This window comes from Microplitis mediator, chromosome 8 (assembly GCF_029852145.1).
Source record: "Microplitis mediator isolate UGA2020A chromosome 8, iyMicMedi2.1, whole genome shotgun sequence".
Classification (NCBI taxonomy): domain Eukaryota; kingdom Metazoa; phylum Arthropoda; class Insecta; order Hymenoptera; family Braconidae; genus Microplitis; species Microplitis mediator.
The window spans coordinates 12,620,538-12,646,606 of record NC_079976.1 but is presented as its reverse complement, the minus strand read 5'-3'; the positions used below and the strand labels follow the sequence as shown (position 1 = coordinate 12,646,606).

General features: G+C 35.2%; 3 protein-coding genes across 3 annotated transcripts; all 3 read right to left on the bottom strand.

Annotated features, from left to right (window-relative positions):
* Positions 1–8,905: 8,905 nt before the first annotated feature.
* Positions 8,906–9,631, bottom strand: LOC130673799 (uncharacterized). Its single transcript, XM_057479011.1, has one exon. The coding sequence runs from the start codon at positions 9,629–9,631 to the stop codon at positions 8,906–8,908; it is 726 nt and encodes a 241-aa protein (XP_057334994.1).
* A 1,386-nt stretch (positions 9,632–11,017) lies between these two features.
* LOC130673798 (uncharacterized) lies at positions 11,018–12,325 on the bottom strand. Its single transcript, XM_057479010.1, has one exon. It carries the CDS (start codon positions 12,323–12,325, stop codon positions 11,018–11,020), a length of 1,308 nt encoding a protein of 435 aa, XP_057334993.1.
* Positions 12,326–13,266: 941 nt separating this feature from the next.
* Positions 13,267–14,091, bottom strand: LOC130673797 (uncharacterized). The gene has a single exon (XM_057479009.1). It carries the CDS (start codon positions 14,089–14,091, stop codon positions 13,267–13,269), a length of 825 nt encoding a protein of 274 aa, XP_057334992.1.
* Positions 14,092–26,069: the final 11,978 nt, after the last annotated feature.

The following is a 26,069-nucleotide window of genomic DNA, read 5'->3' as shown; positions in this document are numbered from 1 at the left end:
AAGATATATGTTTTATGAACACGTACAAACTAATTTTTTTAATTTCAAATCACCGTACGAGGAGTGAGAACGCCCGCAAATTGATGTCTTTTTCCAAGAGGGTCTCGGCAGATTTATTTTTACGGCGGCCATTTTGAAAAAAAAAAAATAACAAAAAAATTTTTTTCTGTACTTCAATATATAATAAATAACCCTACAAAGTTTCAAAATAATTCAGATATTCCTTCCCAGTTTAAAAAGTCCTCAAAAAACGGTAAAAATTAAGGCGATTACATGTATCGCCCCCCTTAATGAGTTAACAATACTTGAAGCTAAAAAAAAAATTTTTCTCGTGTTATTTAAATGGGAAAATCGAATTTGTCGATGAGCTAGGTCTGTAATCGACATAGAATTTTTTTCTTCCGCGAAAATTTTTTTTTTGTGTTGAACTATGGTTTTTTCCACATGCACTTGAAAAAAAAAATGTTGCTCTGAAATGAAGCACCCTAATATATATACACTAATACAAAAAATTAAAAGAGCAGAAAAATTTTATAAATTTTTTAGTGATTTTCGGAAGGCTGTAACTTGGTGAAAAATTATCATATCGAAATTTAAAAAATAGCATTTTACAGCTTGAAATCTTTAGTTTTGGTGCATTTTTTTCTAAATTTTTCAAACGCTCCAGTTATTGCGCAAACATGAGAAACACCGCGAGACAAAAAATTTCTAAATTTTTTTTTTTGTCCGAAGAGCCCACGGACCGCGGAAAAATTCTTGTAACTAAACGAATGTACAGCTCGTTTAGCAAATCTATTCAGCTTCAATTTGTTTTTCTTTTTAACCTCGTAGGACGATTTGTCGCAGAGATATCAGCCTTTAAACAGAAAATGATCCTTTTGGATTTGATTATCGATTAAATTTTTAGAAAAGTTGATGGCCAACGAGCTCTTTCGATTGCCGTCTTAACTTTCCAAATCGGTTCATTAGTTAAAAAGCTAGAAAGAGTTTACATACATACACACACACACACACACACACACACACACACACACACACACACACACACACACACACACACACACACACACACACACACACACACACATACATACAGACACTTAGACATCATTCTGCAAACAGTCAGAATAGCTTTCTAGGACCTCAAAACGTCGACATCCGATGAAAACCCGATTTTCGAAAATCGGGGTAAGAACAAAAACTTCCCGAATTTTTGAAAATTCACAATTTTCTTAGCGGGAAGTTTAAAAATTTTTTTTTTTAAACGTCTTATGGGCTTAAAAGTTACTTTATATTATAAAAAAATCCCCACTAAATATCAGCCAGATATCTTTAAAATCCAGAGACACGGCAGTGTCTCGCGTCAAGTACACCCGCATGGAAAAGCTATATATTGTTAAAAGTATATAAAAAAATATATGGTGAATATGTGATAAGTATATAGCGGCAAAAATATCTATATTGAAAAATATATGTTTGTCACATTTATTGGATTATATACTTATTATAATATATTTACTTGTATATAATGTTTTGCATTTTTCTATATATATTATCTCACATAATGCTCAATATATTCTTATCATATATGGAAAGTATATATATAATTTGTAAGTATAATGTAATAAACTTGATATATATATCCATATATTTTGACTCATATAATTAGTGGTATACGGTCTCTATATAATCGATTATATATGAAAGACTTTGTATGATTAAATATACGGTTCGCGGTATATTGGAATTATATTTTTCCAGTATATTAAAACTTATATTTTTTGCAATATATTGAAAATTTTATTTTTTCAATATACTTTTTCAATTTCTACACAATTCCACAAAAAAAGTCAAATTTATTCTTTTTTCTCCTTCTTTCCATTGACCTTATATTTACTGGCAATAACCTAAGAAAAGTAAAAAAAGTGCCATATATTTTATAATATATTGGAAACCATATATTTCGCAATATATTGGGAAACATATATAAAAAATATAAAAAATACTATGTATTAATTAATATACTACTTTCAATATAATATGTCAATATAAAAAAGATATATTAAAATATATATGTACAACATACATAAAAAGTCATATGTTGATAAATATAATGATAATATATTCTAGCAATATATTTTTTTTCAATATATTATCATATATTAATACGGTAAAAATATAAATATTATTTTATATATTGTACAATATATCACATTATAATATTCATATATTCTATCATATATGTTTTCACATATAAAGTTTTTTCATGCGGGCACGTTCAAACACACGTATGTGTAACAGAGAAAAATGAGTTATTTTATTGACCAAAATCACGATTTTCCGCTGATGGTCATTTACCCTACTCGCAACCCCAAACGAGCAATTTAATGAGTTTTTCGACTTGTTGCCGGGCGCGCTGATTGAAAATACTCTAACGCTAGGCCCAATCATAAATTAGTAGAAGAGTGGTTTTCCGATAACAACCAAAGACACTCAAGTGAAATTATTAAAAACGTAAGACAGCAGCAGAGAAGACACAGAACCGGCAGGGCCGGGTAACCATCAAGACGTACACACACAACCGGACAGACCACCCGAGGATTGAGACGCTGAATTAACGCAGGAGAGTACAAGTAAATTTGGAACTTTGACGAACGAGACGGAGAAACAAAAGAACCTGATGAGACGAACCACCAGACGGAGACAAAGCCACCGGAAAACATCAAAAATAAAATCAGGTACACTGAGAAAAAAAAATACCATTTTCCAAACAAGAATTTCTTAGTTCAAGAAATCCGTTCAAAATATTTATTTCATTATTATTAATTATCAATTTCTTGAAAAAAGAGCATCAAATTTATTTTTCTTATTATATGAATTGGATATTATATTATGAGTAAACAAAAGAATAGCTTTACTTGAATTAAATAAAAATTATTTCCTTCAATTCTACGAATTCTTGAGACAAAATTATATATTCTTGAAAATTATCAAGAATATATGTTCTTGTATCAAGTAAATGTTCTTGATAAAAATATTTTTTTTTCTCAGTGTATTAATGAAATTAATTTTCTAGGCCCAAGCCAGAATATTAATGCAATGCAATAAAAATACTTAATCGTTCGTCGGGGTAATCCGCGTCTAGGCCCGTAATAAATAAATTAGTGTAAATTTTGTTAAAATTAATTTAAGCCAGACGTTGTCTAAACGGATCAAGGCCCTTCAGCCGGATCCAGCGCGTCGTTCACAATTCCAGACCATTGCTGGAATTATCGCGTCGTAGAAATTTCTAGGCCCATTGTGCCAGTACACGCCAGAAATTTCGTGATCTAGTCCGAGTAAAATAAAAGTGATTAATTAAAATAGTTAAATAAAATTAATTGAATAAATAATTTAAATTTATAAATAACCGATAATAAATAAATGATCGATTCAACAGACGTGAGGTCGGATAAAAACTTAAGTAATTAATAATTAAAATTATTAAATAATTGTAAATAATAAATTAAATTATCAGTAAAGAAAGAAATATTGCGTCAAGTGTCTGAATAGTAAAGAATCGAGGAAAATCCAAAGTAGTCAGTAACGCATACTTTTAAGAATCAAGTGAGAATCGGGTAAACGTGGTATTGGGATTTCTGACGAAAATTTATTGCGGTTAAACATAATCATGGAAATAAAAGTAATAGTGAGACACCCGGGAAAAACGGATTAGATCTGGCCATATATAAAAAGATCTGGCCAGATCTTTAAATTGTCTCTACCTGACGAGATCTGGCCAGATATAATCAGATCTGACCAAATATAACTAAAAAACAATCTTATTAGATCTGACCAGATCTGGTTAGATTTTTTAATTGTTTCTATCTGGCAAGACATGGCCAGATATAACTAGATCTGAACAGATATATATTCAAACAGATCTCTACCTAGATCTTTCAGTTGCTATTTTTTTTTATTATTACCCTAGATAAATTTTAAATGTATATGTATAAAATCCAGATGCTATAATGGAATAGGAAAGATAATTATTGTTAATTAGATATGTCTTTTATTCTCATTCTTTGCTTGAGATAAGATTTTTAAACATACACTTATATTAAAAATTCCTAAACTTAAATTGTATTAATGAAAGTAATACGAGCTAAACTTGTTTACACGTCAATAAATTTGACCAATGTGAGATCTTTGAGTTATAGCTCAATCTCAAAATATTTAAAACTTAAATAAATAACTTTATTATTAAATTTACTTAAATTATTTAATTCAATCATCAAACATTTTACATATTTATCATAGGTCAATATAAAAATTAACATATATATTAAAATGTAATTTGTATTGTAGTAATAGACAATAATTAGTCAGCAATTTTTTTAGGCTTCAATTTAATAATTTAAGTAAATTTAATAATTACGTACAAAATAAATGTTCTAAACATATGAATAAAGATCGTAAAAATAATATTCTCTATTGAAATATGCTTGCCCACGTTTTGTGATCCTACGAATTTTTTTACATAATTGTCCACGCCATTTCGACATTTGTCATGGTGGTAGCACTGCTCTCATATACTATATGAGATATCGAGTATTATATGTAATATGTCTAAAATCTCGGAGGTTCGAAATTCGCCCGTTTGAGAACGTGGTAGCGTTCTACTCGCTAAATTGAAAACAGCGCGTAAAATCAAAATTGAAAGTTAAGTTTGAATTGAATTTAAATTGAGTTGAGAGTTAAGTTGTTTTAATCACTATTCTTTATTATAATATTTTATAATATTTAAAGTTGGACTTGAACTTGATTTTAAATAATAATTAAATTTGTCGAAATTGAATCGATTCTTTTATTTAACTAGTAGGTTTGTGAAACTAGAACACGAGGTCTCTATTTGAAACTTATAACAAATTTATTTTAAACAACAAGAAAAATTACAAGCTGGTTGTCTTCGAAGCTCGAAGAGAATATTGATACATGATTTTGGTGCCCCACGTTTGAGATGAGTGGCGAAGGTGTCCCGCGTGGGAGGACTGGTCGAGTGGGGGAATCACGTGGCTCCTCCACTTGAGCTGGACTCGCCTTGAGTCCCTTTGGTGCATCTGCACTCGGAGTGCCACAAATTTGGTTTTCAGACGTTTCAGTTACCTGCACGCCAACACCTTAGACTCTCATCTCCGAGTCTCAACCTTTTTTTCGATAAGATTTACATTACGGTCTAGACTATAAGTACTTGGGAAAGCCCCTACAGTTTCCATCTGTTTTGGGTTTTTATAATATCTTTTCATACTTATTTTAATTCTACAATTCTATTTCTTATTTACAAATATTTTACTTAATTCTATTGTTCGAACTTTCATAAAAAAAATATTATCAAACAAATACCTTTTACTAAGAGTATTTTCTATTTTAATATTTCTATTTCTATTTTAATATTTTCTATTTCTATTTTCTCTCATTGACCATAAACTTTTATATATCTTTTACTTTAAACCTAATCTTATTGTAGTTGTTTAAATTATCGGGTTTTTCCCGCGTCGGGTTTACAATTTTATTTTTAAGTATGAGGGCGCTGGGAATAACCCAGTCGTCTTAAAGGTAGTCGCGAGTACGCAACATATATTATAGACTATAGTAGTATATATGCCAAAGCAGATTCAAAATTATTTTGTATATATTTGGAAGCAATCATTAGTTTGAATCATTAGTCACTTGAAAATATAATATATATAATGGGTTACTTTGATTGAACTAACCCTGATAGCCATTTTGTTATCAACTTAGAAATTTAACTTTCTTAATAGCCACTTTAGCGTGAAGACAGTAATTTTACTGTTTAACTTACCGGAAATTTGCAGCCCGAATTTGTCGACAATCTGACAGCAAAAGTGGAAAGAAAATTTTGCGGTTAATTTCTCCTTAATTTAGAAGCAATTTTTTTTTACTAGAAAAAAAGTTGGAAGTGTTCATTTTTACCATTACCGAAGGTAAACAAATTGATAAATAAAGGTGTCTACAATTTAACGATAAATAAATACTTTACAATTTTTCAAGTCTCATTAACAATAAATTGATAAAAAAATTTCCCTGAAAATTGAAAACTTTTTATTAGTTACCTTTTGAAGTGAATTTGCATTTTAGTTCGAGCAGTAAATTTACCTCAACTTGTATAGCAAGTTGTATACGAATTGTCGCCGAAAACAGAAAAGCCTAAAGCTAACGGTCGTTTGATGAAAAATTTTGTAAAGTAAATCTCTGCTAAGCAAACTGTGCTATTAGAGTTAGTTGAAATTTACTACCAGGATCGAACAGCAAATTACTAGCAAAAGTTGAACAAGCAACTTTTGCGGGCAGGTTTCTGGGTTACCTGATCGTCGATTCAAAGACAACTGATCCTCGACAATTGGTCCCCTACAATTGATCCTTGCGACGATTGATCCACCGGTAAAATATACTCACACACATATAAATGTGAAAAATTACGCCTTTTTTTCACTAATTATGTGTGCGTGTAACATAAAAAATATATTCACACACAAATTTTCCACATTTATATGTGTGTGAATATATTTTATCGGCGGATCAATCGTCGCAAGGATCAATTGTCGGGGACCAATTGTCGGGGATCAGTTGTCTTTGGGTCATCGGTCATGTCACCGGTTTCTGTTAATTTGTAAAGTATGTTGCACTTAAATTGCAGTCACAGACTTGAACAGCAGGAGTTGACGTATATTTGCTGCTAAATTTGGAGAGATATCTGCTCGGCAAACTTGTTCTCATATATTCTGATCTATTTATAATATAAAGAATGTCAAGCATGCAATATACGTCATCGTGAATTTTCATGTGATTTTTTATCATTCACTTGGGTGAAAAAAAAAAAAAAAAAAAAAAACCAATCTACAATAAACTCATAATTAATTTTGTTTAAATCCTGATAGCCAGAGTTTCTGATCAGATAGTTGGTGCATATGAGTTCTGACCAACTTGACGACAAGTTGTCGACAACTTTTAGCTTTTGTGACTGTTGACTACAAGTTTCCCGGAAATTTGGAGCCAATATATTGTCGCAATCTATCGACAACTTTCTGAGAAACTTGTAAACAACTTTCGGTCCACTAATGTAATGACAACTTTTGCTACCAACTTTTTCACAAAGTTGCCATCAACTCATGGAAATGTCAACTTTTGCGGCCATCTTGGCGACAGGTTGCGGCAGTAGACCATCGCCAAGTTGCTGCCAACTTGGCTATCAGGGAAATTTTTCTCTCAATTCTTTACCATCAATACACCAAGTACATTCAAATAACTTTTTTTTTATTTGTATATTTTCAAAATAATAAGTTTTTCTATCTTAACCATATCGCAGTTACTTGGTATTTTTGTTTTTTTAATTTCAGAATTTTTTTTAAAAAAATAATGTTTTATGCAGTAAGGGATAAACTTTGAACGTGTACTTGGCGCGACCTTATAGCAGAGAATCTGTTTTTGGTGGGATTGAGCTATAACAACGGGGGGTCGCCTTTCTCATTTAAAATACACTCGAAAATCGTTCATTTTAGTTTTTCGTAATTAACACTATGAACAAATTTTTTTTCAATATCGCCCAGTATAATTTTGTAGGAAATTGAATTATCTGCAAAAAAGTGCTAACCTTGATTAAAAAAGGAATTTAATAGGATTAAAATGCTAAAACTTTCAAATCCTGCTGAGTACTGTAAATCCTGTTTCAAAATTTACGATTAATCATATTAAATACTTTTTAATACTAACATGATCGTATGGAGTGGTAGGATATGATAGAATTAAACTAGCATTTGAAATTTCTGATTCTATAGAATACCTTTTAATCCTGAAATAATGTCTTCATTTTATTATCTTTTTACCCTGGCGGATCCGATTCCATTGAATCCCCTGAAATCCCACCGGGTAAATGTGAAAAAATTCCACACAACTGTTTAAATAATTAATATCTAATTAATTATATAATGAGAGGATGAGAGGATCTGGTGTGTGTGAATTGGTGGGTAGTGAATAAATTTATTTAACACTGAATTTGCAATTAATAAACACTATAAATATTATATTTACAATATATACAGTTTATGCTAATTATTTAGGATGAGACTTGCAATTATTTAATATCAGTAATGTTTATTTGATGAGACTTAAACTCGCGATTAATACGTGGCCAAGATGGCGACTTGGCGGTAACTATGCCGGTACACGAGGTGAGAACGATTAAATTGCTAAAAACATTGAGATTATTTATGAGAGCAAAAATAATTAGTTGAATAATTACTATGAATTATTACAACCAAAATGCACTGAGTAATTTACTGAGAAAGCAAATGATTTGATTATAACAAAAGGATTTTATGAGAGCACGAGGCGTCAGCCATGAAATGACTGAGAACTCTAAGAGTGAGAAAGAGCGAGTGAGACAGCGCATCCGTCTTCTTCATCCCCACTCCAGCGGTCTTTCATATGAGAACGCGACTAGCGGATCCGCCTATTGTAGATGACAGATCGATGATACGGTCGATAAGATATCGACGGTGAGAATTGAATATCTGAGCGCGGGAGATTTGAACATTCTCCCCGCCTTCTCCTACTCGTTGGAGAAGTGAGACAATTTCTGAGAATCTTCCGTGGTCGATGAGACGGGCAATAGCACTAGTTTGCTGATTGGCCTTTTGAGAGTTGTCGATGCAGTTTTGAAAGTGACCACTCTGATGAGACCATCGGCACCAGGATGTAGTTGGATGAGACGGGCGAGCGGCCATTTTGTTGGGGGATACCGCTCGTCTGAGAGCAAGACAAGTGATCCAACTGCGATGTCGTGGTGAGAGGTGTTCCATTTTGAGATTGATTGATGAGATTGTAAGCATTCTGTAGACCACCGGTCCTAGAAATGCTGCAAGCGTTCTTGTATATGCTGCAGATGAGATAGCCTTGAGGTTGAGATTGCGGTGAGATTAGGTTCCGGAATGGTGTTGATGGCAGCACCACGGATGAAATGTGCGGGCGTGAGAGCAGTGAGATCGTCCGGATCCTCTGAGAGTGCGCTGAGAGGACGAGAATTGAGAACAGCTTCAACTTGAATGAGAAAGGTTGAGAAGTCTTCGTAGGTGAGAAGGGTATCAGCAATGGTTCGCTGAAGATGATACTTTATTGATTTCACTGCAGCTTCCCATTTTCCTCCCATATGAGGAGCCCCAGGTGGGTTAAATGACCACTGGGTTCCGTCATTGGCGAGATGCTGCTGTAGATGAGATGATTCCTTGAGAGCACCGGTGAGAAGTTGCTTGAGAATGAGATCAGCACCCTTGAAGTTTGTCCCACAGTCACTTCGAAGTGTGCGGCAAATTCCCCGTCGACTAGTGAAACGGTGGAATGCCTTGAGAAAGCCTTCACTGGAGTAGCCAGTGACAGCCTCCAAATGAACGGCTGATGTTGAGAGACAGACAAAGACAGCGATCCAGCCCTTGTAGCATCTAGTACCGCGTCCTTGAAAAAACTTCAGAGACACTGGACCGGTGTAATCGACTCCAGTGTTCTCGAAGACGAGAGATGGTGAGACCCGATGAGATGGAAGTTGACCCGTGAGTTGTTGCGATCTGACTCCCCGCATTCGTGCGCAGGTGAGACAGCGATGGATGAAGTTTTTAATTGGAGCTCGTCCACCAATTATCCAACACTTCTTCCGAACATGAGATAAAGTAAGTTGGGTACCTCCGTGCAAAGTGCGTAGATGAGAGTCTGAGATGATGAGACGTGAGAGCATACAATCCTTGGGAAGGATTGCTGGATGCTTGCTGTCAGCATCCAATGTTGAATTTTGAAGACGTCCACCAACTCTGATTACGCCAGCTTGATCGATAAATGCGGTGAGACGAGTGAAACAGTGAGATTTCTTGAGAGTATTGCCTTAAGATAATGCTGAGATTTCTGATGAGAAATATTCCTGCTGCGTTGATTTAATCCAATGGATGAGAGCTGATTGTAATTCAGTAGGAGTGAAAGGTGAGATGCTGAGTGATGAACCAGGTACTTTTTTGAAGCATGAGATTGCTCTGAATACTGTTGCAGTACGCCGTAGTAGAGCTGTGAATGTAGTCCATAAATGAATGAGAGATGATAGTGGCATGAGAGGTGTACTAGTAGAGACATGAGACTTGCAAGGTCTCATTTCTGAGTTTGCTTGCTCTGTTTCATCTGCTGCTGAACTGAGAACATGATGAGATGGCCATTGAGAGGGAGGATCAGCTAGTCAGCTGGGTCCTGACCACCATAACTGATGGTTGATGAGCTGAGATGCGGTTAGACCCCTGGATGCACAGTCAGCCGGGTTCTGTTTTCCTGAGATGTATCTCCAGTGTGCATCTGGAGCATGGTGCTGGATCGCTTCAACTCTGTTCTTGACGAATTCTTTCCATCTTGTAGGTTCACTGGTAACCCAAGCAAGTGTTGTTGATGAGTCAGTCTACAAATAAGTTGGAACATGAGATAATTGAAGCGTCGACGAGACATGAGATGCCAGTTTTGAGAGCAATAATGCAGCTGAGAGTTCGAGTCGAGGAATTGTGAGACGTTCGAGTGGTGCTACTTTCGTTTTTGAGCAGATGAGAGAGATGATAGTCTGTTCGCCAGGTTGACAGACTCTGAGATATATTACTGCAGACATTGCAGCTTGAGATGCGTCAGAAAACCCGTGAATCTCGATGCCAGATGAATTTGGGATGAGATTGATCCATCGAGGAATTCTGAGATGAGAGAGTTGAGGTAGTTCATCGCGGAAAGTTTTCCACCTGTGAACTAGCTCTGGTGAGAGTGCATCATCCCAGTCAACCTTTTGTAGCCAAAGGTCCTGTATGATGATTTTTGCTTTAACAATTACTGGTGAGATTAAGCCCAGAGGGTCGAATAATTGAGTAGCCTCTGAGGTGATGGTGCGCTTGGTGATGCTGAGAGTCTGAGAAGTCTTGCCAGTTAACGTGAGAACATCTTCTTGACAATTCTATGAGAGACCCAAGATTTTTGAGATGTGGTCTGAGAATGAATGAGAATCTTCTGGACTGAGTGATGATGAGATTTTGCTGAACTGAGGATGATTGCTTTTCCATTTAGCTAGTGGAAAGCAACCTAAGTTGCAAAGTGCCTCGACTCTATTGGCAATGTCGTTGAGATCGCTGAGATTGTCGGCACCGCCGCCGATGTCGTCGACGTAGCTGCCCTTTTGAAAGGGTTCCGCAAGTGGATATTGAGACCCTTCGTCGATGAGGAGTTGTTTGAGAGCTCGGCCAGCAAGATATGGTGCTGGTCGAGTGCCATATGTGACGGTGTTGAGTTGATAAGCCACAGTGAGACCGTTCTCTGTCCAAAGAATGCGCTGATAGTCCCTGTCATCAGGGTGGATGAGAATTTGGCGAAACATCTTAACAATGTCAGTCAAGAAGATGTATCTGTGACTTCTGAGGTACAGAAGTACATCACAGATCTTTGATTGCAGGCTTGGTCCGATATGTAGATGATCATTGAGAGAACTGGCAGATGATGTTTTACTAGAACCATTGAACACGACCCTCAACTTGGAAGTTTCGCTGTCTTCGCGAACAACGCAATGATGAGGTAAATAATATACATGAGATGGTTCAGGTGATGTTGATGAGACTCGAGTCATGTGTCCGAGTACTTCATACTCGTTGAGAATGGCAGTATATTGACCTTGAAGTTCCGGGTCTTGAGACAGACGCTTCATAAGACGGTTGAGACAGCGCTGCGCAATATGACGAGATTCACCTAGCTTCTGATATGATGATTTGAATGGTAGACGGACGATGTATCGTCCTAGTGCGTCTCGAGAATGAGTTGATAGGAAGTGAGCTTCACACTTGGCTTCCTCGACGGTGAGAGTTTCGTTGCAGGACTCTGGAACTTCTTCAAGTTCCCAGAACTTGGTGAGAGAGTCGTGTAGTTGAGCATTTGAGATGATATGATGAGACAGTCTAGGTGAATGATGAGATTGTTCATGAACTGGGCCGAGAATTGTCCAGCCGAGCATGGTTTGCATAGCGATCGGTTCTGATGAACTTCCTGCTTTGAGACCTGGTCGTATAATTTGACCGTAGAAATCTTCTCCGATGAGAATGTCAATTTTGCCAGACTTGTCGAATTCTGGGTCGGCGAGTTCTAAATCTTGAATATGAGACCAAAGAGTGGGTGAGATTGAGACTGATGGAATCTGCGCTGTGATGTTCTTGAGAATGTGTGCGTTGAGGTATGCGTATTCTGATGAGATGGTAGACTGCAGTTTGAATGAGACCATGCCTAAGGTTTTCCCTGATGAGATATTGCCAACTCCTTGCAAAGGTATATTGCATGGCTGAGAGATGAGACTGCAAGTGCGAACAGCGGCTTGAGAAATCAGAGTAAGTTCTGATCCAGGATCAATCAGAACTCTGATACGATGAGACGAGCTTGATTGATGAGAGATGAGAGCTTGTGCGGTTGCCAACAGCACTGTCGGTCGAGATGTCACATGCTTGTGATCTGGAGCACGGCTGATGGCAGATGAGATGAAAGCTGCTGCTTGAGAAGTGCAAAATTGTTATTGCTGAGATGTTTGCTGCTGAGCTTCGGGATGAGAGGCAGGTGGTGATGAGACTTGCTGCGTTTCAGCAGCTGCTGCAGATGGCTTCTTGGTAAGCCTCATGAGACGAGAATAGTGCAGCATTGAGTGGTGAGGTTCGTCGCACTCCTTGCAGCGACGACGGCCCTTTGATTGACAATTTTCGAAACCGTGGTCGCCAAGACAGTTTCGACAGAGGTGAGAATGCGCTGCTAGCTGGAACCGTTCATTAGGGGACATTGCCTGGAATCTCGGGCATCCGACAATGAAGTGATTGCCCTCACAGCAATGACAGTAGTCTGATTTGAATGAGAGCGTGTGTTTCGGCATTGCTGGATGAGACTGAGACGTGTTTGACTGAGATCTTGGCGGGTGAGATTGCTGGTTTCGTGTTGGTGGATGAGACTGCGTTTGCGTTTGATGAGACTGAGACTGCCCTGGCTGAGATTGCTGAGACTGAGGCGCTGTTGCCACGTGTACGTGAGCAGATGAGATACGAGATTTGGTTCTTAGGTGGCTGCGTGAATCATTAGCTGGCTTGCGTGGTGAAACACCACACTCCATGGCTTCGAGAGCTCTGGCGCGACCGATGAGGAATGTACACAGGTCCTCGTAGCTTGGAAATTCCGTCGAAGTGCCTAAATGGACTTCCCAAGCCTACGTAATGAGATATCAAGCTTTTGTACGATGAGATGGACCAGGATCTGGTCCCAGTGCTCGGTGGGCGATCCCAGAGCCTTGAAAGCTTGCACTGCCTCGTTGGCAGTGTTGATGATTGCCTTGAGCGGTTTGGCAGAGTCGCTGTCATCTGGTCGGATGCTGAACAGCTTATCAAGCTGCGCCGAGATGAGAAGACGCTTGATGTCGTATTGTTGGACAACAGCGTCCCAAGCAGATGCAAACGAGTCCCCAGTGACTCTGATGTTTGCGATGAGACGGGCGGCATCACCCTCCAATGCCGACTTGAAATCGTACATCTTCTCAACTGATGTGAGAGATGCATTTTCCCCGATGATCGAGACAAACATGTCGTGGAAGTGTTTCCACTCTTGATATTTGCCGGAGAACTTGGGCACAGGGATAGTAGGGACATTAAGCCTACTTCCAGCTGGCACGATGAGACTTGAGTCGGCCAGGACACTACCTTGAGACGGTAATGCTGATTCCACCTCATGGATGCAATGGAGCAGAGCATCTTGAGCTCCTTGGAATAGTTTGAGAGCCTTCTCAAACGAACCGTCAGTGAAATATTTGTGTTCGACCGTCACGTCGGTCTTAGATGATAGTAATTTCTCGTGGTCTTCAGCAAATTTGCTCCAGTGTTGGGTGAGAAGCTCCAACTTCGAGTTGGCTGCACGTAATGAGAGCGTGTCGACTATGCCGGCTTCAGCAGATGCCGCAACGGCGGTGAAAACTGAGATCCGGTGCATCTGAAGCACAATTTTGTTAGCCACAGTAGCCATATCTGTAAAAGAGCTGAATGAGACACACAAGAAAAATGAAATGCTCAATTGAGCCTGAGAATAGTAATGAGACAAAGAACAAACTGACAGTAACTTTCTGCTTGATGATGAGACGCTGAGAACAGTCGCAGATGAGATGCTCTGATGATGCGTTAATCGATGAGAGTCTAAAAGTACACTTGACACTTCACACTAATTAATTCGCACAGTGGTGTCCCTTAATTAATTTCCACAAGTGCAGTACCACGACCTGGGTACTCCGCAATGCACCTGTGCTGAAGTGAAAAATACGAAACTGCACTGAAGTTACTTAGCGTCACTGAAAAAGTTTAATTTAAATAAATTTATTCAACCAATTCACACGATCCGGCTCGAAGGACCAAAAAATGTTTAAATAATTAATATCTAATTAATTATATAATGAGAGGATGAGAGGATCTGGTGTGTGTGAATTGGTGGGTAGTGAATAAATTTATTTAACACTGAATTTGCAATTAATAAACACTATAAATATTTTATTTACAATATATACAGTTTATGCTAATTATTTAGGATGAGACTTGCAATTATTTAATATCAGTAATGTTTATTTGATGAGACTTAAACTCGCGATTAACACGTGGCCAAGATGGCGACTTGGCGGTAACTATCGTCACCCTCCGTGCTCCGGAACTTAGTCAATCCACCCTCACAGGTCAGTCTTGAACATAATTTTACGAGTAGTGTTATCGGAATTTAAAATTTCAAAATTGACTTGTGAGGGTGGATTGACTAAGTTCCGGAGCACTGAGGGTGACGATGTTTTTTTTCTGAGTTCATATGAGTGTAATAGACCCTTCATAATTATTTGGCGGTGAACAAAATCTGAGGAGTAGTGTTATCGGAATTTAGAATTTCAAAATTGACTTGTGAGGATGGATTGACTAAGTTCTGGTGCACGGAGGGTGACGATGATTTTTTTTTTTAATTTTTACAACATCTGGCACCTTTATTTAATGTCAGGAATATTTTTTTCCGCTTTTAAGGAATTTGAAAATTTGTTGCCATCCAACGTTGGGACCTTCAGGTTCATATTATAAGAGACTTTGTAACCGTGCAGCAGCGATTTTAAGACGTGAGAGTGCGGCTCTCTCGCTTCTATTTGTTCTCTCTCTCTCCCGTATAATTTTCTCGTTTGCGAGTTCAGCTGAGTCTTGGCGGTAGTCTTAGCGCAGCAGGTGACCGAAAATCGGTCACTGCGCATAATTGGGAGGGATCAACACGAGGTGCTGACCCGAGACAATCAATCAAAAGACGGACTTGAGCACGAGAGTTTCAATTGATCAGTCACTTTTCTTTTCGTTACGCTCTACTAAAATCCTTAAATAATTTTACGCGCAAATCCATTCATTAAAATAGTGAGTAATTAAACTAATAACATAACAAATAAGTTACCTCAGTGTTTGTGGTTGTGCAAAACTGTTTTTCGTCACCTGAAGGGTCAACCAAGCTTTCCACCAACTTCAAGAACAATTACCTGTGGACACTAGGAGGATGAATCGACGACCAGTACCGGCTGTAAGTTTTGATATTTGGTCGCCACTTACATATATTTTATAATATTATACGTATATCGATTTTCTCTCTTCAACGTGATAAATTTACCGCCAATTAATTTCACTCGCTCCTATATTTATTCCCGCGCGTTTTGAGCCGATAAATTTTCTAAAAGGTTATTCGTAATAATTTTCTATATATATATATATATATATATATATATATATATATATATATATATATATATATAGAGTTAAGGGGAAAATTTGTACATAAAGGGATTTGGTTAAATAAAATACGCTAATTAAAATTACATCAAGTATTCAATATCAATTATCACCAGAGTCCCTTACTTTAAGTTTATTTTCAGCCGCGTGTCCGGCTCAAGACGAGCCGACTCACCTCTGAGATACACTAGTTTCCCGAAGTTTGCGATAACAACAATCGACTTAGATTTAAAATTAAATTAATTAATAATTAAATAAAAACAAATTCGGGAAATATTGATTAACTGTGGTTCGTGGCTGCTAGACACGGAGTAGCCGGGGCCCACCGTTATAACTTTTATCGTAGAACGTTCAATTTTCAACACAAGTATTAATTGATTTTTCCGATACAGTAATTCCCTGGTGAGTGATAAAATTATAAACTGTGAAAAAATATTTTTCCTATGTTATTTAAATCAGAGATCGAAAAATGCGATGGACTACCTCTAAAACTTGAATTTAAGAGCCGATCTTCTGACAAAATTTTTATTCTTTCTTGGTACCCTGAAAAAAAAAGTTGTTTTCCGGCACACCCTAATTAGTATATTATAAAATAATTACAACTTTTAGTATTGATTACAAATACATTTTACAATTATCTGATAATCTTGCACCAAGTAAATAATTATCTTGATAATTTTATCTTATGTCAAAATGTTTTTTTTTTTCAAATCAACATATTTTTATGCTTAAATTGAAATAATTTCAATTGCCTAAAGTGTTTTTATTTCTTAGTATGAGAGATATTTTTTCGAAGAAAGTTTTTCGTTGAAAGTGAAAATGAATTGTATTTTTTAATCAAACAATTGAAAGCAAAATATACACTTATCCAGAAAATTAAAGGAACAAGAAAATTTTATAAATTTTTTAGTGATTTTTGGAAGGCTGTATTTTCGTAAAAAATGATCGTATCGAAAATATTAAAAAAGCAAATTGAAGCTTGAAATCTCTTGTTTGAAGATCTTCCAGTAAAATAATTTTTTGAACTACGGTTTTTGCGGAATCATAAGAAATAGCTCGAGACAAAATTTTTCTAAATTTTTTGGTTTTGGTTTTTGGGTCTACGGAGTCGGGAAAATTGTTTGGCTCGTTTAGGAATTTTATTCATCTACAATTTGCTTCTTTTTTGTTTATTTGTACGACAATTTGCTGCTGAGATATCAGCCTTATAATAAAAAAGGATCTTTTGTCCTTGATTATCGATATCTCAGCCACTAATGGTCGCACATTGATTTTAAGGGCAGCTTTAGAACGTGAAATAATACCCCACAAGCCTCATTTCCGATTTGATAAAAAAATTTTTTTTTCATCCATAATATTAATTTGAAAAACCTACAAAAAATGGACTTTTTAGGGTTTTTTAGTTAATCAACCGCTGCTTTAAGAATATTGATGGGAAGGGGAATGTTGCCAGGTGATTTGACAGCTTAATGTACCTCCAAAAGCCCTGGAAATTTTCAAATCGATTCATTGAACTGTTTGTCCGGGCCGATTGTTCAATGTTTTACAAAACAATTTAAGGAACAAGCTTTGTTCCTTAATTTGTGTAATCATTACCAAAATGGAAAAATTAATTTTCTTTCGGATTTTCTTTCATTTTTGCGTTAGTTATTCAGTAAATGTAAGGTAAAGAAAAAGAAAAAAAATCTCCAAAAACGAGATAAAACAAGAATTTTTTTACGTTTTACTCGGAGTTTTTTTTTTCTTTTTTTATTATGCTGATATCTCAGCAGCAAATTCTCGTACAAAGAAACAAAAAAGGCAAATTGTAGCTGAATAAATTTCCTAAACGAGCCAGTAATTGATTTTTCGGAAAAAAATTTTCCCGACCCCGTAGATCCAAAAACCAAAACCAAAAAATTTAGAAAAATTTCGTCTCGAGCTATTTCTTATGATTCCGCAAAAACCGTAGCTCAAAAAATTATTTTGCTGGAAGATCTTCAAACTAGAGATTTCAAGCTTTAATTTGCTTTTTTAATTTTTTCGATACGATCATTTTTCACGAAAATGCAGCCTTCCAAAAATCACAAAAAAATTTATAAAATTTTCTTGTTCTTTTAATTTTTTGGATAAGTGTAGAATTATACACAATTATTTAAAAATTGACATAATTTTTTTCACTCGGCCGCTTAAATTACATCGTATTATACGATTTTTACATGCTATTGCCACCGGAGCTTCGATGAAAGAAAGAATACACCAAAACTACACTTATTTTACACGGCGGCGGTTTTAGTGGGAATTTCAATTTTACGCTTAAATTACACTATGGTAAACGGTTTTATTTTAGTGCACGAACTCCTTTAACGTGAAAATAACTATTTTACATACTAATTACACCAAAATTTTTAAATTTTAAAAATACGCTTGAAAATGCAGACAAAACGTCGTAAAAACTCCGAAGAAACACAGTAGAAACCTCTTGTCATCATGGCAGACAAAACACCGCTTTTTAACGAAAAACACCGTCGAAACTCCGTTGATACGTCGATTTTTTAGCGAGTTTGTACGGTGGCGCTTGAACCACTAGAATACACAGTAGAAACTCAATGGTAATAGAATGTAAAATGAGTGTCAGTAGATTAGTGTGAATCAAGGGTAAACTAAAAGTGAAATTTTCACAAACCCACCGTGTGATACACGTGAAATGCCGGTGTATTTTCAGTGTAATTCGGATTTCACTAAGTTAACACTGGAGCCCACGGTGGAAACGGATCCGCCAGGGTAGGATATAATATTTTAAAAGCATTCTTTTAAAACTACGTTATGTTTCATCAGTATGAATTTGATTAAAAGTAAAATTTCGTCCCCTACTAAATTTTTATAATAAAATATAATTGAATGTAATATAAGGAAAAAATACAAAATTCAGCATCCGACCTGGACTTAGCAGACGTAAAATTAAATAAAGAAAGAAAAATTATAAATTAAAACCTAAAATATCCAAAGTCAGATGAGTGGTCAGAAATTGTTGATGTAGAGAAAAAACACTATAAAGCTCCTTTTTTATTACCTATAAAGAAATAATTAACCAGCTAAGAAATCGAGCCATCAATAAGGTTATGATAAGTTCGCCTATACTTACAATATAAATAGTGCCCCTTTTCAATAATGTCGTGAGATGTTCTTCCATTTTTATGATGTCAAGTGTCATCGCCCCTATAACCTTTACATCCATGCATCGTTGATTTTACATTTAAATAATCAATTTACTCGATCTCTCCGTATTCCCTTTTTAATATCAACTAGTCTAACCAACATTGAAATTCATTAAAAATTTTATGACTATAAAACAAATTAATAAATATTAACAAAAACAAGGTAATAAAACCTACGATTCACACCAGTGACAGTAAGCAAAATCATAAAAAGTTTGGTAAATCCAAAAGTGCACGACTCTTAATGTTCATTTGAAAAAAAAAAAAAATTAAGAAAAATGTACGATAAAGGTTCAAGGACAATTTTTTTTTCTTTCTATCACACTAAAAATTTAAATTTCGCGCCAAAAGATAGTCAGATGTATTTTTTCGCGCGGCTGGTGTGACGAAAGTATATATGTAAAAAACATATGTAGATATACAAAATTAGTTAAGTTCTTTCTATTAATTATAATTAAACGAGGCCGAATTTGATGGCCATTTATGATACACTTCTTCTTTGGCCTTAAAATGATCTTTAAAAAAAAAAAAGTGATCCAAATAATGGCTTTTTTCTCGAGTTTTTTTGTTCACGGATCACGGACACTTTTCTACTGCTTGACGGAAAAATTTTGTTTTACATTTTGTTGTTTTTTTAGTTATTTAATACATCAAATTGGTCTTCGTAAGTGATAAAATTTATCCTTATTAAATTTTCTATTCGATGATGTGTAACTTGGTTAAGCTCCGTGGACTAATAAGAGTAAAACAGTAAAAACAATAGCGAAAAAGAGGCAAACTGAATTTTTCGATCGTAAAGCACGTATGCTTCGCATTAAGAGTCGTGCAATAACGCTATGAACGGGATAGTAATTATTACATCATACCCACAAGAAACTTACTAATAATATACAATTTGAGACGCAAAATCCCAACGTATGGACAAAGAAATAAATAATATAACAATTAATTAACTACATAACAATGGACAACCAACACATATCGTGGCGGAGCATATAATCATAAAAATAAATTCTTAACATCCTACAGAGAGCAATTAAATCCATAGCCACCTACCTATAACAATAGGAGTGAATTATAATCGATCAGTAGGTGAAGAAAAATATAATTCGAGATTAGATACAAATTCATATACTAACTAACTAACCATCAGAGGCCAACCAAGGAATCTAGCTATTTCGCTTCCCCGTTGTCTCTCACTAATACATACGTAAGCGCGTAACTTCTACCTTTAATAACTCAACTAATAAATAAAATACGGATTAACCAATGATACTATAAAAATTCACTAGTGTCCCTTTACTGATGAGATTAATGGCTTTGACTTAAAATTAAGGGACTGAATAACTTGTGTTCGTCATTCTGGACGTAACATGACCCTAAAGTCCATCCCTGCAACTTCCCGCTAATTTTTATACTTAAGCGCTCAAAATTGCACTTATTACGTTTTTGAGCTCTTCGAGTTCAAAAATATAATTTTCGTGTAATTTTGAGCTCTTCGAGCTCGAAGGTCTGATAGAAGTTTAATAAAAGACTATTTTTTGAATTTTCAAGCCGCCATAACTTTTGAAGGAATGAACCGATTTTTATGCGGTTGGCCGGATTCGACGTAGTTTTTTAAGCCTCACAATGAATTTTCAAGTTTGAATTGATCGAACTAGGGATTTCGGAGTAATTCTGAAAAAACATTTTCTCCGGTTTTCTTTCGATAACGATAACTTACTAACACACACACACAATTGCGGGAATAGTCAGGGAAGCTTCTTAGGACCTCAAAACGTCGAGATCTGATGAAAACTCGATTTTCGAACAACGGGGTAAAAACAATAACTTCTCAATTTTCGAAAATTTTTAATTTTCTTAGCGGGAAGTTAAAAATTTTTCATCTCTAATAAGTATTTTTAATCGCGATTTTATAAAATAAAAAATCGGTCTATCGGTTGACCCTGCGAGCTCCTTGAGCTCGAAAAAATTGTTGTGACTGCATTTTCGAGCTGCTCGAACTCGAAAATACTTTTGTTTGCCGTTCTTTTCGAGAAAAAACGTTCTTTACCATTTTTTCTCCAACGATATCTCTCAAACGAATTAACCGATTGAGACGGTCGAGGTGGCAATCAACGCGTTTTATCGAATTCTAAAGCTGATCAACGTTTGAAATTGATTTATAGAATCGTTTTTGAGAAATTTCGAAAAAACTAAAAAAAAATTTTTTTTAATCCTTTCGACAACGATTTCTCTTGAACGAATGAACCGATATTACTGGTTGAGGTGTCATTCGACGCGGCTTATAAAGTTTCAGAGCCCAGTTGATTTAAGAATCAATCCATCGAACACATTACAAGTTATCAAAGAATAACATTTTTAGAAAAAATTTATTTTTAGAATATCTCCAAACGAGCCTTACCGGTCAAGCTCAATTTCTTACAGCTTCGAGATGTTGACAAGCCGCGTCAAATGCAACCTTGATGATCGAAATCGGTTCATCCGTTCAAAAGATACAGATATTTACATACGTACGTATGTACGTACATATACTCGGAGATCAACTTGAAGTTAGTCGGAATAGCTTCGTAGAAGCTTAAAACTTCAAGATCTCTCAGAAATTTGATTTTCGAAAATCGGACCAAAACCAATAACTTCCCGAATTTTTGAAAATTTACAATTTTCATAGCGGGAAGTTAAAAAGTATTTGAGAGTGTTTCGAATTTCCAATTATCTTAAATTTTTTTCGCATCTTATTTCTAGAGTGAAAAATTACTGAATAGTATTCAAAATTTTGAGTCACCTTATATCATTAATAATGATTCATTATGAATCATATTTTTAGGATTTAGAAGTATTTGAAAGTATTTAAAATTTCTAATCATCTTAAATCATTATGAATCATATTTTTAGAATTTAGAAGTATTTGGTAGGATTCGAAATTTTCAATAATCTTAAATCTTAATTAATCATAATTTTAGGATTTACAAGCATTTGACAGTATTTAACAATTCGAATCATTTCAAATCCTGTTAAATCATATTTTTAGAATTAAATAGTATTTAACAGAATTCAAAAATTTTAATCATGTTGAATCCGTCTGAATCATATTTTCAGGATTGGATAGCATTCATGAGGATATAAATTATTTTAATCCTGTCAAATACTTTTTTTTAATCAGGGAATGCATTATGTACCTCAAACGAACTGGGAAAAAGTTACGGGCTTTGAAGATCAACAAAATTTAGTTTCCTCAGTGTGAAGTTTTTTTTTATTACTTTTCATTTTTATTCTATCAAAAATTCTTTTTTTCAAATTTTGACAAGCACGTTCTTGTTGAAAAAAAATAAAAAAATCTGTCTATCGGTTGACCCTGCCAGCCCTAAAGCTTCCCGTTGTGTTCGAGCTCCTTGAGCTCGAAAACTTCGTCGTAAATACATTTTCGAGCTCTTCGAGCTCGAAAATACTTTTGCATGTCGTTCTTTTCGAAAAAAATAGTTTTTTACCATTTTTTCTTCAACGATATCTCTCAAACGAATAAGCCGATTGAGACGGTTGGGGTGGCAATTGAAGCGTTTTATCAAGTTCGAAAGCTGATCGAATTTTGAATTCGATTTATCGAGTCGTTTTTGAGATATTTCGAAAAAAATAAAAAATTTTATTTTTTTAATTTTTTCGACAACGGTTTCTCTTGAACGAATAAACCAATTTTTATGGTTGAGGTGACATTTGACGCGGCTAATAAAGCTCTAGAGCCCAGTCCATTTTGAAATCAATCCATCAAGCACATTAAAAGTTACTCGAAAAAAACACTTTTGAAAAAATGTTATTTTTGGAATATCTCTGAACGAGCCCTACCGATCAAGCTCAATTTTTCGCAGTTCGTAGGAATTAATAAGCCGCGTCGAATGACACCTTAAAGTTCAAAATCGGTTAATCCGTTCAATAGATACAGGTATTTACATACGTACGTACGTACATACATACATACACTCGGACATCATCTTGAAATTAGTCAGAATAGCTTCCTAGGACCTTAAAACATCGATATCTGATGAAAATTCGATTTTCGTAAATCGGACCGAAACCAATAACTTCTCGAATTTTTGAAAATTTACAATTTTCTTAGCGGGAAGTTAAAAAAATTTAACACTAAGGAAACTAAATTTTTGTTGATCTTCGAAGTCCCGTAACTTTTTCCCGGTTCGCTCGACGTACATAATGCATCAGCCATTTTTTGTAGAGAATTTATTTTTCTACGAAATTATACCAGGCCGAATTTAAATAAAAAATTTTTGCATAGTCATAATAACGAAAAACTAGAATGACAAATTTTTGCGTGTATTTTATATGAGAAAAACGACCCCCCTCTGTGATAGCTCAATTTTAAAGATATCTGGCTGAAATTTTATGAGGATTTTTTTTACCTTCCCGCTAAGAAAATTGAAAATTTTCAAAAATTCGGGAAGTTATCGGTTTCGGTCCGATTTACGAAAATCGAATTTTCATCAGATGTCAACGTATTGAGGTCCTAGGAAGCTATTCTGACTAATTTCACGATGATGTCCGAGTGTATGTATGTATGTACGTATGTAAATACCTGTATCTTTTGAACGGATGAACCGATTTTGAACTTTGAGGTGTAATTCAACGCGGCTTGTCAATATCTTGAAGCTGTAAGAAAATTGAGCTTGATCGGTAGGGCCGTTCAGAGATATTCCAAAAATAAAATTTTTTCAAAAGTGTTTTTTTTGGATAACTTTTAATGTGCTCAATGGATTGATTCCAAAATGGACTTGGCTCTAGAGCTTTATAAGCCGCATCGAATGCCACCTCAACCATCATAATCGGTTAATTCGTTCAAGAGAAACCGTTGTCGAAAGAGTTAAAAAAAAAATTTATTTTTTATTTTTTTTTAAATATCTCAAAAACGACTCGATAAATCGAATTCAAAATTCGATCAGCTTTAGAACTTAATAAAAGCGTCGATTGCCACCTCAATCGTCTCAATCGGGTCATTCGTTTGAGAAATATCGTTGGAGAAAAAATAGTAAAAAACTATTTTTTTCGAAAAGAACGGCATACAAAACGATTTTCGAGCTCGAAAATGTATTCACGACAAAGTCTTCGAGCTCAAGGAGCTCGAAAACAGCGGGAAGTTTTAGGGCTGGCCCGCAGGTCAACCGATAGACCGATTTTTTATAATATAAAATAACTTTTGCTCATAAGACGTTAAAAAAAAAAATATGTTTATTTTTGGACACCCTACTATGTATATACTTATTGAAGTACTTCAGCTTCATTCAAGTATGTAAGCTGGGCATACTCTACCAACATTCCGCGAGTTATACGCGTTGCTGTTAAGCTTGAACTTCCCATTCTACCCTATTCTATTCTATTTTATCCTATCGTGTATCATATTCTATTCTCGTCTACTATTCTTCATATAAGTCTATCTTTTACTGCAGTGAAAATTCATCCACTCGACATAAATGCGCATTCATTCTATTCACATCAACACTCATGTGAAATCCAATAATGTGTTTATACATAACAATATATCATCCATACGTTTATACTTATATGGATATATAAATATATGGATGTATATATATATATATATATATATATATATATATATATATATATATATATACATATAAGTATATATTGTTTATATATATTGTAACGGGTTTTTTCACCACCGGGGATCTACCGGAGTGAAGTCCGAATACACTTACGATTTTTGGCTACCTTGTTCAAAATTATTAAGTTGGGCGCCAGGTGATTTTATAATCACCAAATAAACAATTATCAAAATCGGCTCAGGGTGGCGAATCGGGGAAAGGTCAGGCACTTAAGATTACGATAAATAATTGATCAGAGTTAAACAAATAATCAGTCGTATTTAATTAAACAAAATCGTTGATCGGTTTCACAAACAAAGTTATCGGTTACAAAAAAAATATAAATGCCGTTGTCGGCTTGACTCGATATAAACAATATTATCAAAAAAAAATCGTAGTTGATCGAAAACACAATTAGTTCATTGCTCGGAGAAACACAGTCGATTTACGAAATTAAAAAAATATAATTTTATTGTCCGGAGCCACACATACAGCGGAAGTATTAAAGAAATACTTGACGAGTGACGTCAGAGTATTCTTACACGGCGAGGTGACAAGACTGCTGTTGCGAATGAGACACAGATAAGCCGTAGTTCTCAGAATTGCTCGAAGAAATAAAATAAAATATAAAATAATATTTTATTTCGGTAACGTGTTAAATTACACGATCAAATAATTATTGCGCGTAATTAATTAATTAATTTTTTTAATTATTACACAAACGCGGTTCACTTGTTCAATAATAAAATCACATATACACTTTGTTCAAAATCGCGCCGATGCTTCGGCTTGTTCACAATCGTCGGTTTATTGTTCACTCGGAATTTACTTGTCGGTCACTTTGATCAATAATTTAATTGTTCTGAACTCGGAATCGAAATTGTTCGGTTGGTCGGAGGAGAATTGTTCAAAAAATAAAAATAAACGTGGCCGTTCAGTTCGGTGTCTATCCCGGATCTCTGGTGACAATCAATGCGTCGAGTCGATTGCTTGGTCAAAGTCGAAATCTTTGCTCATAGGTGTCACTCGAATTGGCTCACCGGATAACTATTTATTTTATTCAAATAATATTGAACCACGGGTCGAGGTCGAATTTCCTCATGTTACAATATATATAAACAACGAAAAAAAAAAAAAAAAAACCCGCGAGTAAAACGTAAAAAAATTCTTGTTTTATCTCGTTTTTGAAAAATTTTTTTTTTTTCTCTTTACCTTACATTCACTGAATAACTAATGCAAAAATGAAAGAAAATCCGAAAAAAAATTTATTTTTTCATTTTGATAACGATTACACAATTTAAGGAACAAAACTTGTTCCTTTAATTGTTTTGCAAAACTTTGAGCAATCGGACCGGACAAACGGTTCGATGGATCAATCTGAATATTTCCAGGGTTTTTGGGGGTACATT

Bases quoted from the DNA above. Each gene is read 5' to 3' on its own strand.
- LOC130673799 (XM_057479011.1), bottom strand. From the start codon at position 9,631: ATGCGGGGAGTCAGATCGCAACAACTCACGGGTCAACTTCCATCTCAT.
- LOC130673797 (XM_057479009.1), bottom strand. From the start codon at position 14,091: ATGGCTACTGTGGCTAACAAAATTGTGCTTCAGATGCACCGGATCTCA.
- LOC130673798 (XM_057479010.1), bottom strand. From the start codon at position 12,325: ATGGTCTCATTCAAACTGCAGTCTACCATCTCATCAGAATACGCATAC.